General features: G+C 38.4%; 2 protein-coding genes across 4 annotated transcripts; one reads left to right on the top strand and one right to left on the bottom strand.

Annotated features, from left to right (window-relative positions):
* The first annotated feature begins 419 nt into the window (after positions 1-419).
* zgc:56231 (uncharacterized protein LOC406257 homolog) lies at positions 420-8,602 on the top strand. The gene is made up of 18 exons (XM_056743948.1): positions 420-551; positions 1,029-1,127; positions 1,199-1,318; positions 1,397-1,535; positions 1,656-1,840; positions 1,947-2,040; positions 2,593-2,772; positions 2,852-2,963; positions 4,282-4,344; positions 4,418-4,564; positions 4,671-4,836; positions 6,323-6,502; positions 6,584-6,723; positions 6,808-6,973; positions 7,829-7,946; positions 8,042-8,112; positions 8,185-8,304; positions 8,372-8,602. The coding sequence occupies exons 1-18, from the start codon at positions 429-431 to the stop codon at positions 8,600-8,602; spliced, it is 2,454 nt and encodes an 817-aa protein (XP_056599926.1). The 5' UTR covers positions 420-428.
* Positions 8,597-16,837, bottom strand: LOC130417987 (tyrosine-protein kinase Lyn-like). Of its 3 annotated transcripts, none has more exons than XM_056743891.1 (13): positions 16,557-16,837; positions 15,844-15,953; positions 15,648-15,693; positions 15,413-15,518; positions 14,863-14,961; positions 14,431-14,534; positions 14,201-14,350; positions 12,406-12,558; positions 11,212-11,394; positions 11,018-11,094; positions 10,590-10,743; positions 10,329-10,460; positions 8,597-8,948 (listed from the first exon to the last, which is right to left on the bottom strand). In XM_056743891.1, exons 2-13 carry the CDS (start codon positions 15,946-15,948, stop codon positions 8,749-8,751), a joined length of 1,509 nt encoding a protein of 502 aa, XP_056599869.1. In that variant the 5' UTR covers positions 15,949-15,953; positions 16,557-16,837; the 3' UTR covers positions 8,597-8,748. The 3 variants fall into 3 exon arrangements, with proteins under 3 accessions (XP_056599869.1, XP_056599878.1, XP_056599886.1); XM_056743900.1 differs by having other exon boundaries at positions 8,749-8,948; positions 15,844-15,966; XM_056743908.1 differs by having other exon boundaries at positions 8,749-8,948; positions 15,844-16,024.
* Positions 16,838-19,603: the final 2,766 nt, after the last annotated feature.

A 19,603-nucleotide genomic window follows, 5' to 3' on the forward strand; every position in this document is an offset into this window, starting at 1 on the left:
CATGCATTAAAATTATCATTTGTGTTACAATTCTTCCAGTTTCAGCAAAAAGTACCTGTATATTGCAAACGCCCCCTTAATGAACAGGTGTGTCTTGTGGCTTTTTTAAAAGCTGATTGTTGTTGAGTTCTGATTGGTGAGCAGGTGTTGCAGGTGAGACTTGATTGGCTGGTCATCTCCATTGGGTCAGATCTCGGCTCACCTGTGGTGGAAGCAGAAGATATTTTTTACTCTCGGACTGTTGAACTTGCTGTAAATTGTTCTGTTGGATTCGTTTTCTTCATCGGAGTAAACCAGTGACCGACAAAGCTTTGAAGCTGAAAAAGTTTTTAACTGTTAACAAACAAAACGGTTTTAAGTGACTTATCACGCACAGTTTCAAACCAACCTTTACTTCAGTCAACAATATTTTAATTTCTTGTGTAGTCATGGAGACAGTTGTGGATGTGACGAATGAAGACACCATGTTAGTAGCTATGGAGTCAACTGCTTGTGAACCCCATCATGCACCTTTGCCAGAACTTTCTGGAGTTTCTTCAATTACATCGCAGGTACCCTTACATATACTGCTTTTGCTTTAAAGTCCCAGTGAAATAAAAAATGTCAATTCCTTTTTCTTAATGAAATAGTACAGCGTTTATTGTAAATAGTTTATCAATGTGGGTCATTCTCTTTTTAAAAATGGTGTACCCTCATAATCCTCCTAAAATTTGAAAATGCAATGCCTTCCTCTCATCTTAAATGACGTACGTTAGATGGCTTGGGCGGAGCATCCGTTAAATCCTCCCCTTCAGCTGTCAGTCTGCTGCCAGTTTCCTTTTCAATATGCAACGGCTGTTTTATACATCCAATAAAATCGCAGAGAAAGTCAAAAGCCACGATTCTATTTTTCCCATGAGAAATTCCATTTCAATGCGTCAACATACGGAAGTAAAAACGATTGCAACTTCCGGTTCACGGGGACTTTAAATATGCTCTTAACATGTCATACAGCTCTCATTATGTAGCTTGATGTCTTGTGCGTGCAGAGTGAGTCTGCCGAAGGCTCAGAGCAGCAGCAGCAACTTCGAGTGTACTTAAAAGTGCGTCCCTTCAGCGAAGACGAACTCAAAAGCAATGAAGATCAGGTAATGCCGAGCACGATACTGCAACGGAAAACACTTGGATGTATGTGGCATTCACATCTTTCTCCTCTCAGGGTTGTGTTGTGCTGGAGAGCTCCGAGGTTATTGCCCTTCATGCTCCTAAAGGATCTGCTACCATGAAGAACAGTGAGAAAGGCATCGGCCAGCAAGTTTATAAATTCAACTTCACACAGGTAAGATGTTGCCACGGACCTCGGACCTGGGGTTGTGATCTGACCCTACCCAGTCCTTCCCTCTGGATTTCATTGTAGATTTTTGGGCCATCGTGTACTCAATCGGAGTTCTTTGAGGGAACGATCAGTTCACAGGTGCAAGGCTTCCTGCATGGGAAAAACGCGTTGGTGTTCAGTTATGGAGTCACCAACGCTGGAAAAACCTACACCATACAAGGCAACCCACTCTCAGACTTTATTCAACCATGACGTGCACACGTCAGCATTGTGCAAGGCAACATCGTCCATTTATTTTAAAGCAATCATGTGAAACTAATATGTGCCTTTTTGTTCGAAGGTTCTCAGAAGGAGCCTGGCATTTTGACACGTGCATTAGAGGTTTTGTTCAAACACATCGCTTGCCGTCAGTATGAGACCATGGACCTGAAGCCATATTTGAGCTCGGATGTGCAAAAACTGGATTCTGAGCAACTCAAAGCAGAGAAAAATGCCAAGGCAGCACTCTTCGCTCTGCTCAAAGAGGTACAAGATGTTATTGTTGTGTGTTTATACATTGTGTGTTCAGATGGCAAGCTAAGAATGTGTTGACATTTAAAGTGTAAGTCATCGTGTAAAATTATGTCCCCAGGAGCCTGAATCCACAAAAGCAAGCAGAAGTAGAAGCTCAACGTCATCGTCGGTCAACAGTCTGTCATTTTCCGGAGTCTCGTATGATCATACGGGTATGAGTGTTGTATGTAAGGGATAATGCACAGGCAGCTGGTTGTTATCACAGAAATAAGCCCTGACAGTGTGACCAGGTCTTGTATCCCACTGAAGGGCCTTATTTTGTGATAATCGCCGGCTGCTTGTTCATTATCCTGCTCATTACACTGCTACTTGCCACATGAGAAAAAATTGGACCTGAAATGTGAATTTGAAATATTCTATTAGTTCATTTTTACCAAATGCAAACCTTTCATGAGGAAAAGTAGTTTATTTTCGGTTTTAAGGTAAGAAACTACATGTAAATGTCACAAACGGGCAATTTCAATCTTTTGTAAATGTCATAGACATATTTATTTTTAGTTTGTAAAAAAAAACTAAGTAACATACGTCAATGCTTCATCCGTTTTACTGCATTATTGTTTTTGAGAGGTTGTTATCTGGGAATAACGAACCTGCAAATGTCGCGAATGGCCAATCAGAATCAGGCATTCCAACGAGATGTGTAATAAGATCTCTGCTATAAACCCTCAAATGTTTAAATGGCCTTTAAACTTTTGATCTTCCAGTTGACAGTGCTGACGGTGCAAGTGATGAAGGCAATTGTCTTTACTCTGTTTGGGTGGCTTTTTATGAAATCTACAATGAGCACGTGTACGATCTGCTTCAGCCGCCCCACACCAGCAAAACCAAGAGACGTCCTGCGCTGCGGGTGTGCGAGGACAGCACGGGGAGCTCCTACGTCAGAGGTGAGGCTCCTTCACAGATTCTGAAAACAAAAATGCTGTGGTGAAAGTGGAGATGAATATCAGTGATGTTTTGTTTTAGATTTGCGATGGGTCAATGTGCAGAATGTGGAGGAGGCCAGTAAAGTTCTGCGCGTGGGCAATAAGAACCGCAGCGCGGCAGCCACCAAGATGAACCAGTCGTCCAGCAGAAGGTTGAACATCAGTTTGATACGTCGGATATGTTGCCAGTATTCTTTATTTTGCTCCATCACCCTCTCTGCAGGTCACTTTACACACACTTAAAAAAAGTGTTTATTTACACAGAGTACAAATAGCCCGCTTTGTTGGAAGAAACCAATTACAGTAACTCCGCCCAACAGTATCTGATTGGAATGGAGAACGTGTAAGAGGGACAACATTTCAAAGAGCGACTCCAGTGGTGTGAGGTGTAAAGCATGTAGTAGTTAATGGCTGTGTTCAAAAACACAAACTTGCAATCTCGGCCACTTGAGATGTTATGTATTTTTTCATCCACCTGTCAGCTCTTGCACCGCCTCATGAACAAGAAAAAGCTTTATAGCTTTGATGCTGGAAACACGGGTTTGAATTCACCTTTTGCCAAAATAGCCATTGCCAACACAAAAAATGAGCACACATTTTGTAATGACCTCTAATATAGTTGAGGTTTAAGAAATTTTCAACAACAAACGTGTGGCTGCAAGGAATCACAGATCTGCAACGGAAGAAAACTACAAGAGACAAAACAAACTAGCAAATTCGGAACGCATGCTTTGCAAATACTCGCAATACAAACAAACAAAGAAGCTCGCCGCAAATACTGACAATGCACACAACTGCCATATGAAAGTGTTTGAGGGGAAACTTCAAAAACCAAAGACACTAGATGGGAAGCTTACAACCTTTAGCCAATGAATGTAAAGGCTCATTTAACTTAAGTTCTATACTCTTATGCCCTTTGGGTTTAGCTAAGATAACTTGAGCGCACAGCCTTTTTAACTTACTTAAATTGTTCAATATGGACATAGTGAAGTGCATCCAAGTCAAGTCCATCAGTTTATGGAGTCCCCTGCAAACACTTCAGTTATGGTCTGTGCCACTTGCAGCGCGTTTCTGTATTTGTTTGTGCTGCAAGTATTTCAGGCATGTGTCGCCAAACTATTCAAAATGCTTTCTGAATTAGCTGGTGTTTTTTCTGTGTTTCGGTTTTGGTCTGTTGCAGCGCTGTGACACCTAGCGGCCACCGTAAGATGCTAGTAAATGCAAATTGACTTTAGTTATACTTGCATTTACATCAAGTCTGATGAAGTTGACAGTTTAAATTATAAATCTGTGATAGGCCTATAACTCTCTTTTTTATTTTTTTATTTTATTTTTTTGTGTGAATTGGGGTAAAAATATCTGATATTTGTTCATTTTTGAACAAACCAGGACTTTTAAATACAGATTTTCCAGTTCTAGTGTTGCCAAAAACTGTAAACATAAACGTTGATTCCTTTGGTTTGTTCGCAGTCACACCATCTTCACCATAAAACTCATACGTATCGATGGAACAGATGTTCAGGGACTGTCGGAGTAAGTGACTCTCTTTGTCAGCATGTTTCATTTAGCAAATCTGTGCCATCTTAACACTTTCTCTCTTTCTCAGTCTTTCACTCTGTGACTTAGCCGGCTCCGAAAGATGCAACAAAACAAAAACGTTCGGAGAGCGTCTGAAAGAGGCCGGTAACATCAATAATTCATTGCTTATCCTGGGCAAGTGTATCGCAGCCCTCCGGAACATCCAGAATGACAGGTACAAGCAAATGCCAAGAGTGCCACAAACGTCTTGTTTTTTCAAATGTTGAAATAATGCATTCTGAACTGAACAGTGTTCCTGTGCGTTCCTGTTATCCTTTAAGGACAAAGACAAATTACATTCCGTTTCGAGAGAGCAAACTCACTCGGCTCTTTCAGGGAATGTTTTGCGGGCGTGGCCGAGCATCCATGATCGTGAACATCAACCAGTGTGCCTCCACTTACGATGAGACCCTCCATGTCATGAAGTTTTCCGCTGTGGCCAAGCAGGTTTGTGATGATCGTTTACAAATTCTGAGAAGTTTCAAATTTTGCATATTAAGTATATCAGGTTCTTCTATCATGACTTAAATCTGCCAAGACGACTTATTACATGTGTCCATTTTTTACTGTATTTACTGTTGTAGTCTTAAATTAAAGGTGCAGTTTGTAACATCCACAGCTAGAGGTTACGCATTCAAAACGGATATGTTCAAAACAATCATGACGTAGCTTAATAACTGTCAAGGAGCTTGGAATAATGGGAACTGTTGTGTTCGACTCCACCACTAATAATCAATCAGACTTGAATGAAAAATCACTTTTATGGAAGATGTAAAGTAATAGTTTTATAAATGTTGCTTTTTGATGACATGATTTTCATTATGATGAATTTGATGCAATACATAAAATTAGTTTAAATTACTATTTGGTCAGATGATCTAAAACTATTACTGCTTGTTCAGTAAATGTATTCAGGACATCTGTGCTAAATTATTCATGGCACTCGTGGTAAATTAAGACATTCAAACAATAGGAGTATCCTTGTTGATTGATATAATAATCGTATGTTTTCGGCCAGTACAGGGCCGGATTCACGAAAATGTTCTTAAGACAAAATATAAGAACTTTCGTAAGATAAATCATAGGAAGTTTGTAAATGCAATTCTCAAACATTTCTTTAAACATTCTCAAATATTTCTTTAGAACATATTTATTTTTGTCGTAAGAATAATATATGATTTGACTCGCTTGCTCGTGTGGTAACTATTGTATAGATAAGCATATACAACCTTAATGTGTGTAACAAGCACATCACATTCTACCTATATATATTACCATGTGATGTGTTAAACGGCATTTACGATTGCATGTTAGCGAACATGTTAGCAAGCTTTAAAAAATATACATATTATAATATAACATAAGACTTGTGAACCTCCGTTTCGAGTCACTTTGTCCCAGAATAATATAAAAAGCACTATAATAATGAAAGCTAGTAAGGGAGCTAGACCTTATTATTAGCCTATATCAAAATAAATATTCCTTAAGGGCAAGTTGATGTCAAAATTATGATTCTGGCTCCATTCAACTCGCATGTGAAACAACCAAATACACGTATTAAACATTTAACCTTGGGGCTGTCTTAATTTTAAGATTAAGTGTTATTGCTAAAAGCGACTACTTCCTTTGGTGGGGACATTAACGTCATTGTGAATATAAATTCATTCATAGAGTATATACTTGCCAGGGAACACATTTTGAATCAAGTTTGAGAGTTGTCGGGGGCTTGGTTGTGGTACTGCAAGTTCTCAACTGAACAAAATATATAACACTGGACTTTCAGTGGTTTTCAGATATTTTACTGCAAAACGTTACAAACTGCACCTTTAATGACACATCCCAACCACAGTGTGACATCACTGCGATCCCTTTTTTTGTATGTCACTATAAATAAAATCATCTGCTAAATGTTTGTTAAATGTTTCTTTGTTAGGTGCTTCAGGTGATTCCTCAGCGATCTGTTGAGTCTTTGGCTCCCCGGCTAGTTGGTCGTGATGGGAAGCCATTGCTGAAGAATGGAGTGATCGATGCTAAGGCGGTTGATGAATATCTTTCCGAGGAAGAGCTACTGGACAGCGACGATGAGGCAGACATGTCCATATTCCCTCAAGAGGTGATGCATTCAGACTCTGTGATGCAAAGAACACATAAAATAATGTTTCTGTCTTTAACTGTGACTGTCCGTCGTCTGCAGGAGCTTGTGAGTTTGGTTGAGAGCTTGCGTCTCAAACTGCTGGCCGAACGCAGGAAGAACCTGTTGCAGGAGATTCAGATACGGAATGAAATGGGAGATATGATGATGCAACAGATCATGGAGGCAGAGGAGCTGCACAGGTGCGTGCGCGTGTATTTGATTATTAAAAGGATGCGTTATGTGGAATTGAATCCAATAATCTAAAACATCCGTAATCATTTCAGTCGTCAGATGGTGGATCTGAAGGAGGGTTACGAAGAAAAGATGGAAAGCACCTTTGACATGTATAAAGAGGCTTTGAAAGAACATGCGTACCAGTGTGCGCTGGAGAGGCTGGAGGAAGATTACATCCCCATTGAAGAATACAATGAAGAGCTAGAGCGAGTCAAGGCATGTAAACGCCTCTCAACATCGAATGCACAACAGTATTATAATGCCCCAGTTACAATTTAATTTGCGGTAACCAAGTTTTAAAGGTCCAGTGTGTAGTTTTTGGAGGGTCTATCGTCAGAAATGCAATATAATAAGCATGACTGTCTTTAGAGGTGTATTAAGATCTTACAAAATGACAGATTGTTTCTGTCCTTATCTACATGCAATCTGGGTCCCCTTGGATGGATTTCAAAATGTTGTATCTACTGTAGCCCTAAACAGACAAACTGACACTTTTCGTAAACGTTATCTCCTTTTGCAAAGAAGCGAAAAACGTGATGACATCTCAGTCCCGTGTCAGCTGCCATAGTGCTTCGAAAAGGAAGAATGGAGTGAGCTGTTGGTTGCAATTCACAACCTCACCGCTAGATGCCGTTAAAATCCCCACATTGCTCCTTAGCTGGAGTTAGCCATAGTTAATTTTCGTAGGGGGCTAAACTCTTACTGTTGCTTGCGTGCTGAATTTAAACTGCAAATGTTTTAACATTTGTCCTGTGTTGGAAAACAACCACCTAGATCTCTTGTATGCATATCGTTTGATGCATTTCCTTCGGAAACTACTAAATTCTCTGAATAAACACTGTATTTACTGTATAACTGACTAAATACTGTGTTGTCAAAGTTTTCATACTTTTTATTGGTTAAATATTTGTAAAACCCAGGTAGAAACATAACAGGTGACTAATAATGATTTGACAAAAAAGAAATATTGTATAAATTATCCCAGATGCGGCAATGATTTCAAGGTACTTTTTCCTGATATCTTGGCATGGTCTAGTCAGATTTGTAAAATCTGGAAATGTATTTTTTCAGGAGCTGGAGAATCTCGTAAGTGAATTGGAACAGAAATGCCAGCGTCCAGCATCCGCTCCACCCGTCACACAGGAGAGCTCAATGCAGACAGATCCACTTCCTGCCACACCGGACGTCGGTATGTCAACCAATTCATCACATGCATCTTTCTTAGAACGGTGATGAGGATAGAGATAATTTCTTTTGTTTGTTTCATCCATCTGCTAACTAAAGCTGCAGAGAGATTCCAACTGCTGTACAAAGAAAAGTGTGCCGTGGAGAAACTGTGTGTTGAGAAACAAGAGGTAAATGGACTTTCTTAAAACATCAAAAAAAAAATGTTTTTTTCAGAGGTGAAACTGTTTTTCTTTTTGTAGCTCCTTGTGTCTCTCGAGCAGCGAATCAGCGAGTTAAATGAAACCCTGCAGGAAGCTGGCGAGAGCTACATGGAGAAGCTTGCAGACGTCCAAAATCTACAGAAAAAGCTCTTAAACCAGGTACACACATACACTCGCATTAAGTTTGTGTCAGTCTGAACATAACATCTGGTTTTATTGCGTACAGGAGCGTGAAATTGTGCGGTTACAGAGTGATGTCACAAACAAAGAGGCGGAGTCCAGCATTTTGAGGGAGGAGCTCTCCAAGCTGAATGATTCTGTGGGTCAGTCTCGTACGAGACGCGGTCTGCTGGTCAACATTAAGGAATCGATGACGCCTCAGTCCACAGGTAGTCTGTGTCGGACCATCAAGAAGTCCGTGAGAGCAACGACATCACTCAGGAAGAAGCCCAGCTGACCGCATGCGTGAAAGCATTGATGTTTGTTTTTAATTTCTTTAAGGTATTTTACTTTTATGTGTAATAAAACTATTCTAAACTCAATCTGGTGGTCAAATGTTTTGGGAGTCTGCTTTTATTCAGGTCTGCGAAGGCGTGTTGATGGTTATTGTTGCTGGTATTGGCCCTCTGTGGCCGTGTTAAAGTCTTCTAGAACGCTCTGCATGTATTCAAAAGTGGGCCGTTCCTCTGGTTCGGCCTTCCAGCATGACAGCATCACATCATAGAGTTCTTTAGAGCAGTGCTCCGGACACTGCATGCGATATCCCCGCTGAACTCGTGCCATCACCTCCCTGTTACTGAGGCCTGGAGGAGAGAGAGAGAGAGAGAGAGCGAGAGAGAGCGAGAGAGATCAACATGGCGTCGTTAGATGAGATTCCCCTTTACATCCATGTCAAGGGTCATGCACTCCACTTTACAACCTTGTGGTGAGGTATAATTGTAACACTTTAACTAATTAACAATTGTCACCTTAATGTATTAATATGAAACTATCAATGAACAATACGCCTAGCATTTATAATACATTATTAAAATCAAACCTTTTAACCTTTAACATAATTTAATGCACCATGAATGATCAGGACTATCTGTATTGACATGAACTGACATTAACAGGGATTAATATATGCTGAAGATCTAAATTGTTCGCTAATGCGTTTACTGATGTAAACTAATAGCAACTTATTTTAAAGTGTTACCGGTGTAGCCATGCGAAGGGATGCAATGTGATAAACTGACAGCATGACAAGACACTGGGGTGAAAATCTAATTGATCCTTATTTTACATAATAATAATAATACATTTTATTTATAGAGCACTTTATATTTACAGAAATCTCAAAGTGCTACAAAATTTCAAGGATTCTATCAATTACATTTCCTAAATGCATGTAAACATTTCACTGTTGTATTGCTTAAAAGTGAATATGATCTTGTTTTTATTTGCAGTATTTGAGGACTGATAAAATACATCGCAGCATCTTATTTTCACCGGTTTCTGCAGTTTTCAATTTCTGCAAATAAATCCAAATAGAAACGATTCTTCTATTTGAAATTTGCCAGAAATATCGTTAGTTCACAGAATGAAACTAAAATTATAATTTTACCTAAACGCAAACCTTTAAATGGGGAATTCAATAAAACAAACAAAAATATTTTGATAATTAATTTTGATCTCTCAATTTTTCCACTGCTGTATACATATATATATATATATATATATATATATATATATATATATATATAGAGAGAGAGAGAGAGAAAATGTGTAATGTTTAGTGACAGTTAACTAAAAAACTGAAAATTATGTTTATTCACCCTCAATTCTGTGTCATTTCAAACCTGTATGACTTTCCTTTTTCATTGGTTCATTCCCTATTGACTTAAATTGTATGGAAACAAAACCAGATATCTATAAATATCATCTTTTGGTGCAGATTTTGAAAGAAATGAGGGTGAATAAATACAATAATTTTTTGGTGAACTATCCCTGTAATAGTGTTGCTCGTTTTTTCCACTAGAGGGCAGCAGACGGTAGGTCCATGTGGCATCTTACAAGCATTTCCTATAACAGGGCATCTCAAACTTTTTCTAAGAAAAAGTGAAATTCATGACACAAAACAAATATCACTTAAAGCACTATGAAAATTTGTGAAATAAGTCAAATGAATGCACTCCGCTCACCTGCATATGGTGCTTTGCTATATGTGACAGTTTCATACATTAGCACACCAAAAGACCACATGTCTGATTTAATAGTGAATCTCCCATAGTTAATGGCTTCAGGTGCAGTCCATTTGATAGGAAATTTTGCTCCTGAAAATAAAAAAAATCACAGTTGTCTCACTATGTGCTTTTACAATGAAGGTGTGGGGATGCCAGAATCATCTGTCTTGTTTTATTATAGACTGATGTTAAACAAACTGTACACATGAGTACATTTACCCTCTCTGGCCGAGTACTCGTTGTCTTCGATGACTCTTGCAAGACCAAAGTCTGCGATTTTACACAGCAGACTGTCACTGACAAGAACATTCGCAGCCCGTAGATCTCTGTGGATGAAGTTCTTCTTTTCGAGATAGGCCATGCCTTCTGCTATCTACCACAAACACACACTTCATGCATCACAGGTGCGCTATATTAAGCCGTTAACCTTTCTTCTGAGAAAATATTTTAATATCACATCTGTAGCCATGATATGTTTGAAAACACAATTTGACTAAGTGGAACAAAAATGATCTAATGGAAAAAATGATGTTTCTTTTATTTATGCGTCAGTATATTGTTATAAAGATTGGTCATGGCGTGTCATATTTAGGAAATTTAGGATTTGTATCATTCTGTTTCTGATCTGTGTGTGTGTTTGGCTTTACTTGGGCGCAGAAGTCAATGAGTTTATGGAGCTTCAGTTTTCTCCCGGCTGGGCTCTTCAAGAAATCCAGCAGGCTTCCTAATATCAGACAAAAAACACATGAAATTTGAATATATTAAAGATGTGTGTTATTTCTAATGTAAGTGTTTTTGAACCCCAGATATTTGGATAGAGAGAATTGTTTTGTGTGTGTACCGTTTGCCATGTATTCTGTGATGATATAGATGGGGGGGGTTTTAGTCACCACGGCATGAAGGCGAACAAGTCGCTCGTGTTGAAGTGATTTCATGAGATTCGCCTCCTGAAGAAAAGCTTGCACAGACATACTGCCAGGCTTCAGCGTTTTAACCGCTACTTTGGTGATGTTGTTATAATACGCTTAGAGAGAGAAAGGGAGAGATGATAAATGTAACTTTATTAATAACTTTCTAACATGGTTTGTGTGTAAATAGGCTCAGTAAACACAGCAAATGCATGCACGTCAACTTGTAATGGGTGCCCAACCAAAAACGAATCAAATAGCCTAAAGAATGTGTACAGAGTCGACACACCAAAGCTCCAGAAATCTTTTTACGGTCTTTTTACATTTTTTTTAGATTTATGGAGCTTTGGTGTGCCGACTTAGTACATATTCTGTAAATAGGCTTAGTTAAATTAAAACAAGTAAAAATGAACCTTAAGATTTTCTACGGGATTAGTTACTAGTTACATATTCAATAGTGTAATTAGTTTACTGCACAAATGACTCTCTCCAAAAAGTATTTAATAATTTCTTTCTTATTACTTTCTATATCCTACTTCAACCTTGTTTAGTTAAGTGATTCAAGAATAGACATAAAACGGCTCTTTTAATTCATTCAAATACATAATAAAAATATACTTAAAGTAGTATTATTAACCGATCAAAGTATTACAAATGTGAGAATTGTGCATTAAAGCACAGATTTTAAAGTTAGACTTTGAACTTTGATGTCAATTCCACGATTGCACACATATATGCAGTATTACACAAAGTATAGTTTAATTACTTCAGAAGTAACTGTAATTAAATGACAGAAAAATATGAGTTATCTCTTATTGATAAATAAAAAGACTTTGCATGAAAAGCATCATACGCTCAGTGTGTTTTAACCATAAACAGGAAGTGGAATTCATGCATAAAGGATGTCTCCGTTATTCTTGTGTTCAGTCTTCTGGCGCACGTATATGAACTAAACCGTTTTCAAATCTTTTTTAAAAACACTTGAAGATCCTCTCAAAGTGAATTTTGGTTTAATGTTTGACACATTTTTAATACATTTATTATCGACTCGTGGGTCCAAAACACACTTAAAAGTTTTGAAAAAGTAAATGCTATTAAAATCTCAATTATGTATAACATGTGCTCACCCATCCAAACCTCTCCAAACTGTCCCGCACCGAGTCTGCTCACCATGCGAAGGTCATTTTTGCTAATCTCCCAAGCGTCCTCATCCCACGGCGCGGTGACCTGAGGTCTCACACACACTTTATCTAAACGTCTACAAAGTCCATCTGAGTTCTCTGTACAGACATAAACATTCACATTAAAAACACACTAGACACTTGAAGGGACGGTGCACCCGGAAATGACAATTCTGTCATCTTGTCATTCAAAGTATTTTTTATTCATATAACGGAACTCAATGGGTTCAATGTTGTTTGGCTATGAACGTTTCTCAAAATCACTTATTTCGTGTTCTGCTGAAAGAAACTAATAGAGGTTTAGAAAGACAAGGTGAGTAAATGATGAAAGATTGTTCATGTTCGGGTGAAATGTCCTTTTTCAAGCAAACAATTTATGAGAACATCCCCGTTGAACAAAACAGCATATGCTCTGGTCAAGTAGGTTTTGAAGCATGGCAGCTGGTTTGCGCTGGTTTAAGCTGGTCATGTGCTGGTCCAGCTGGTCATGAACTGGTTTAAGGCGGTCCTGAGCTGGTTTAAGATGGTCCTAAACCAGCACATGACCAGTTTAGGACCAACTCATGACCAGCTTAAACCAGCAAATGACCAGCTTTAACCAAAAAAAGACCATCTTATATTTACATTTGGCAGACGCTTTTATCCAAAGCGACTTACATTGCATTATTCTATACATTTATGCATTGGTATGTATAATCCCCTGGGATCGAACACACAACCTTGCTCTTACCACTGAGCTACAGGAAAGCAAATGACCATCTTAAACCAGCAAATGACCACTTAAGGACCAGCCCAGGACCAGTTTAAACAAGCAAATGACCAGTTTAAGACCAGTTTATGACCATCTTAAACCAGCACATAACCATCTTAAACCATCCAATGACCAGCTTAAACCAGTAAATGACAATTTAAGAACCAGATCAGGACCATCTTAAACCAGCAAATGACCACTTTAAGACCAGCTCAGGACCAGCTTAAACAAGCAAATGACCACTTTAAAACCAGCTCAGGACCACCTTAAACAAGCAAATGACCAGTTTAAGACCAGTTCATGACCATCTTAAACCAGCACATTACCATCTTAAACCAGCCAATGACCATCTTTAACCATCCAATGACATGCTTACAAGATCCAATGTTCATTAACAAGCAAATGAACACTTAAGGACCAGCTCAGGAACCAGTTTAAACCAGCAAATTATCACCTTAAACCATCTTTAACCAGCTCATGACCAGCTTAAACCAGAAAATTACCCGTTAAGGACCACCTCATGACCATCATAAACCAGCCAATTTTTAACCATCTCATGACCAGCTTAAACCAGCAAATGATCACATTGAACCATCTTAAACCAGCAAATGACCAGTTTAAGACCAGCTCATGACCATCTAAAACCATCCAATGACCAGCTTAAACCAGCCAATGACCATCTTAAACCATCTCATGACCAGCTTAAACCAGAAAATGATCACCTTAAACCATCTTAAACCAGCAAATGACCACTTTAGGACACGCTCAGGACCAGCTTAAACAAAATTACCATTTTAAACCAGCTACCATGTTTAAAAACCTAACCATCATACGCTGTTTTATCAACAGGGATGTGTTACTTTGTTACTTTGTTGTTTCAAGTGAATTTCAAATAGATACTGTTGAAAAACTCATTCAGCCAAAGGTTTGTGTGATTAAGTAAGTAACTAAACAAGCAACCCAATTGTAAAGTAGCCTTAAAAGACTCACTCTTGTAATGTGCGATGAGATCTTGTACGTGTGTGAAAGTGATTCTTGAAGAAATGTAGAATCCTCCTTTATCAAGCGACCGGATTTTATAATGCTTGATCAAATCTGAACCGTTAGCATTTACGTCTCTGATCGAGATGGAGTAATTCCCTGAGGAACACAGACAGATTCCTGTTCAGTACATGAAAACAACACATCTTCTCAGTATGTGTGTGTGTGTGTCGCCTCACCTGGAGTTGTCTCGCTCTCCCGGATGAGAAAAGCACCCAGTTTGTTAGCGGGGGCGAGCAGCTGTCTCTCAGCATCCCTTCTGGTGATGTTCTTAAAAAACCATCTGACAGGAAATTGGGAGCATTGAGAAGATGTGTTTTCTATGATGTTTATGTAATGTGTACACCAATGAATTTACACCAACACATGAGGACTCGTGTCACCTTGGGAGCCAAAATTGAGGTCCCCATGGGCAAAAAGTTTATAAATCGTACAGAACAATGTTTTTTAAAAATCTAAAAATGTTCCTATGATCTGTAGGTTAAGGGGTTGGGTTAAGGGATAAAATATACAGTTTGTACAGTATAAAAATCATTACGCATATGGACTGTCCCCACCGAGATAATAAACCAGACATGTGTGTGTGTGTGTGTGTCTGTCTGCATTCTTACTCATTTGCGTCTATGCCACCAGCTGCTGTGACATAGTTTGAAGGGATAAGACCCTCCTGTCCTGAAGAAAGTGATTTGGCTGTCCACCAATCACCATCCCTAGAAAAATATTTATATTTCTAAATTATATTTTTCACAGTAGGACAAATTTGTGTAATTTGCTAATGTAAAATAAATGCAAAATAAAATCATTTTATTAGTTACTACAATGTACAATATTTTAAATGTATTACAAGTGTGCTTTTGTTTATTTATTTTTGAGGGAAATATTTTAAATAAGAGACTAAGAACACTTTTTTTGTAACAAATTTGTAGCTTTACATTTAGTCATTTGGCAGACGCGACTTACAGTGCACTTATTACAGGGACAATCCCCCTGGAGCAACATGGAGTAAAGTGTCTTGCTCAAGGACACACTGGTGGTGGATGCTGGGATCAAACCAGCAACCTTTGATTTACCAGTTCAGTGGTTTAACCCACTAGACCACCATCTCCACATCCACAGCTTTAAATGTTCCAGATGTAAAAGGTTAAGTATAACACTACTCACGCCTTTAATACTTTCAGTCTCTCTCCTTTCTCAAAGCTCAGATCTGTGTTTTTAACAGCTTCATAAGAATACAGGGCGATGAAAGTTTGCTCCTGTGCACTGCAAGCTGAATTTACATATTCACACAACAACAAAACAACAAAACAAAAGCAGGTGCACTCTCATTAAACATACAAATGGAAAAATAGTTCATGAATTTGTATAACTGTATTTGTGTAATGATGATGTATGATACCGTGCAAATCTTGTAGCTTTTGTCCAGGAAGCAAGGGTGCATGCCTCTAAAGATATTCAAGACCACAAATGCAATTTCTGTAAGGTGCTTTACATTATTTGACTGTTATGATATGTATTTTAGTGATGTCACAGAAAAACGCCTACATTATTACCAACCATGTTTGTTCAAATAGTGGTCTGAAATATTTTCTCACCTCGGATCTTGTTGGGTCCGTGCTGTAGCGATTGGTTTGAAGTGTCTGAGTATTACGCTTACCCTTCACTCCATTATTCTTTGATCTGGAGCTCACACAGCCCATACCAGCTGAAGAGACAAGCTTACAGATAAGAGACAGGGGCTAGTTGTCTCAGTTTTTTAGTAAATACGACGAAAGTCTAAACACAAAATACTTGTTTTCATTTTATGCAACTTACTCATTCCTGTTTCTCTAAACAATGTTGATGTTATCGAATTCACGATTATCATAAACAATAGAGACAAAAACATGTCTGAAGCACCTTAGAAGAAATCCACATTTGACCCAAACATGGTTTGAAAAAACCAAGCACTTTCATACATTTATTTTACTGTTTGATTGTAGCTTTAAAAATGGGATTTTACGGCAATGTATCTTTTTTCCGAGGCTATAAATGATCAATAGCTTGTATGACTAAGTTAAATAAATAAATCTACCCTAAGAAATAGATTTACTGAGCAGGTGACTGTAACCTCCTCTATAACATGATGATCATTTACAGCCACATTCATGATAGTAATAAATAAACAAACAAAAAATACATTTAACATATTCAAGATCCCATAAACAACACCAACTCCAGTTATTTCAGCAAACATTTGTTATTTCAAACTTTAATTAGCTTACATAAGCCTACTTTCATTTCATTAAGACTTAAGTGTATTTCTTACCTATCTGAACTGGAAGTTGGTGTAACTGGTTGTTTGCAACAGCAATTCAATGAAACCTTTTAACTGTAACCAAAAACAAACAAGGAACTTCAACTAGCGTAACTTGCTGACCGTTTTTATTTGCATAAAGATGCGCTAGACATGTGAAGGTGCGCGCATCAGCAGCTCCAATGACGTATTAACTCCGTGTTTTACATACTGACGTCACATACAGTAATGCGGAAAAAACCCTGTTTTAACCTTCTTGCTTTAATTTGAAAATGAAATTTGGTATTACAAACCTAAATAATCTGATGTGAAATTTCAAATTAAGCGTAGTATGCACTTTTTGTTTTGTGGGGGAGAAAAAATATAGCATTTTCACAAACAACCGATAACCTTCATGATGTTTTTAATGGGAAGAAATGCATTGATCTTAATCTCTGCTGCCCCCCTGTGGAACACGAGCGCATAGCAACGATGTCCATGACAGTCTGACCTCCAGTGGTAGATAGATTAATATAACCAGTTCATTAAAACGGAGAAATTAACATGTTTAACTGAGCAAACCAATACATTCCATTTGAAATACAATTTAAACAAGTAACGTTAATACGTAACAATTCAATAATACAACAATTCAGCTGCCATTTATTAAGGACAAATCAGTACATGTTTCTTTGTTTTCTGCAAACAGTAGCAGTCTTATTGTTCATGACAATGACATTTATCAACTATAATCACAAATGCTGTGACCTACATAAACAACTTCACAATAAGTGCTTCAAATACATCAAATACATGCATTTTCAAATCAATGCAATATAGACATTAATGTTTAAAGTCTTGAAAGAGTGAACATTTAATTAATTAAGATTCTCTTAACAATCGATGCAGAAGTGTAACTGTGTGTTCCTTTATCCAGCGTTTATTAGGGGGTTTATAAGGATTTTCAAATAGAGGTCACTGCGTTTGATTTCTGTTCTTTGAGACGACCCTTTAAATTATTGCATTTGTAAAATGTCCCTTCCATTATATAAACGTCTCATAAAAAAGACACGAACGCGGCTTCACATTTGCATCACCGCATTTAAAGTAACTGGTGTGTACGACTCGATTCGGTGCTGTGCAGATCAATTTGCGTATGACATCAAGTACCGCGAGACCGATTCGAGCTAATATAATGAAGTATAATCTCGCGGTATTTTGTTGTCACGGGCCGAGGGGTCTGCGCAGCGACGCACTCACGCATAATCTGATGACGTTTTCACAAAGATAACGTGTAGAAATGCGTAAGGACTTTTAATGGCTGAGATAAGTTTATAAAGTAAATAACAGCCTATGGAAGAAGAAATACAAGGCTTTGTAACGACACGAAGATGCGTAAAACGTAAACAGCGAACTTCTGTGTGAGTTTTTTTTTCTGTTTATTTTTGTAATGTTGTGTAGCCTCACGTTGCTAAATAACATACAGTTGTTGTAACTGTAACAGGTGAATTTAGTGGTCCAAAAGCAGCTACATGTAGCTCATATTTTTGTTGAGATATTGTAGTGTTTGTAACTGTTAGTAGGTGCTGAAGGGTTTTTCTGCCACTCCTTTAATGCCTTTCCAATAAAAGATGACAGAAGAGGTTTTTTTGGAACCGCCTGTGTCAAATTCATCAAGATGTTGCTCTTTCATAGCAGTTGTGTTATCTCTTTAGTTTTTCTTCGTTTGTCTAAAAAATGCTTAAAAAACATCTGCACAAATTGTTCTAATATATTAAGAGTATGAAGTTGTAAAATGAATGTCGATTATAAAGGAGAACAATCTGAATTTGGTGACATTGAGATCTCTTTTCTGAAATGTCTGCCTCTTATTTCCCCATAGAAATATCTGTGACGCAGATGAGACGTTTCCATATCTCATTGACTTCTAGATGAGAGTTAGATCATACATTTATAATTATAATCTGGCCCTGCTGAACACATACGGCTGTTTCTCTAGGCTGAATATTTTATCTTCTGCAGAGCTTGGGTTTTTGTTGGTTCTAAATGTAAAGTTAATGACTTTGGCTGGCATAGATGATCAACTGATGCAAACCAGTTATTTCATAAATTTAGATCTTTTTACAGTAAGGGACAGTGCTGTCCACAAAAAATATACAGGATCTCCAGCGCATCAGGTTCTGACGAAAGTTTTGCCACTTTGGTTTGGACGCTCTGTCCTTTGCTTGGTTGAGTGACTATAGGTGGTGTTGCTTCTACCGTCGGTTGCACCTTGTTTTGTTTCTTTATATCCGGTAGACTAAAGACAGTTAAAATGCCATGTTTCTCTGACCGACCTTTATCTGGCTTTGTCAAAGGAGTCACAGTGTTCTCCGTGTCCCTCTTTGCATATTCTGTAGTATCCGTCTCTATCTCAGAATCTCTTGCATTTGGAAGGTGAATGTAGGTGAATGTTGTTCCTGTGGATCCTGCGTATTCCTCTTGCTCTTTAAAAGGAGGAACTTTATCAGGTGTCGTAGGGCCGAATAATGAGTATGGAGCATCCTCTTTCCCAGAATTCTGCTCTGACTCCAACACGGCCTTCTCTTTTACCTGTACACTTTTGGATGCGTCTTCAGCCTGCGTTGAAGAATTGGGGCTTGTTTGATTTTCCCGAAGTAACCAGCGGCCGTTATCAATAAGGACCGCATCCTTGTGTCCCACCCAAGTCTTCAGAGGAACATTTGGGTCAGTAAAGCCTTCTATGAAGCTTGTGGCGCTAAAGTAGGACAGGTCTGAAATGACGTTTGTGCGAGCCTCGTGGATGGACGCCAGACTGGTGACGTTTGTACCTTTTGGACCTTTTCTTTTCTTGGTTTTTTGAGTGGATGGGGGTGTGTCCTCATCGGAAGCAACTGCTGTAACGCCTTTCCCATAAAGTCGCTCTATAGTCCTCTTTACATAACCTTTGGCGATGGCCAGCCTGCACGTGTCTTCATCCTTTGGTGACGTTGAACACTGGTGTTCTGTGCTGTCAGGAGAGTCGGCCTGGTAATCTGTCAGATCGGAAATCGGGCTAGTCAGACGTGTGCATCCGTGTT

The sequence above is a fragment of the Triplophysa dalaica genome, chromosome 1 (assembly GCF_015846415.1).
Source record: "Triplophysa dalaica isolate WHDGS20190420 chromosome 1, ASM1584641v1, whole genome shotgun sequence".
Taxonomy (NCBI): Eukaryota; Metazoa; Chordata; class Actinopteri; order Cypriniformes; family Nemacheilidae; genus Triplophysa; species Triplophysa dalaica.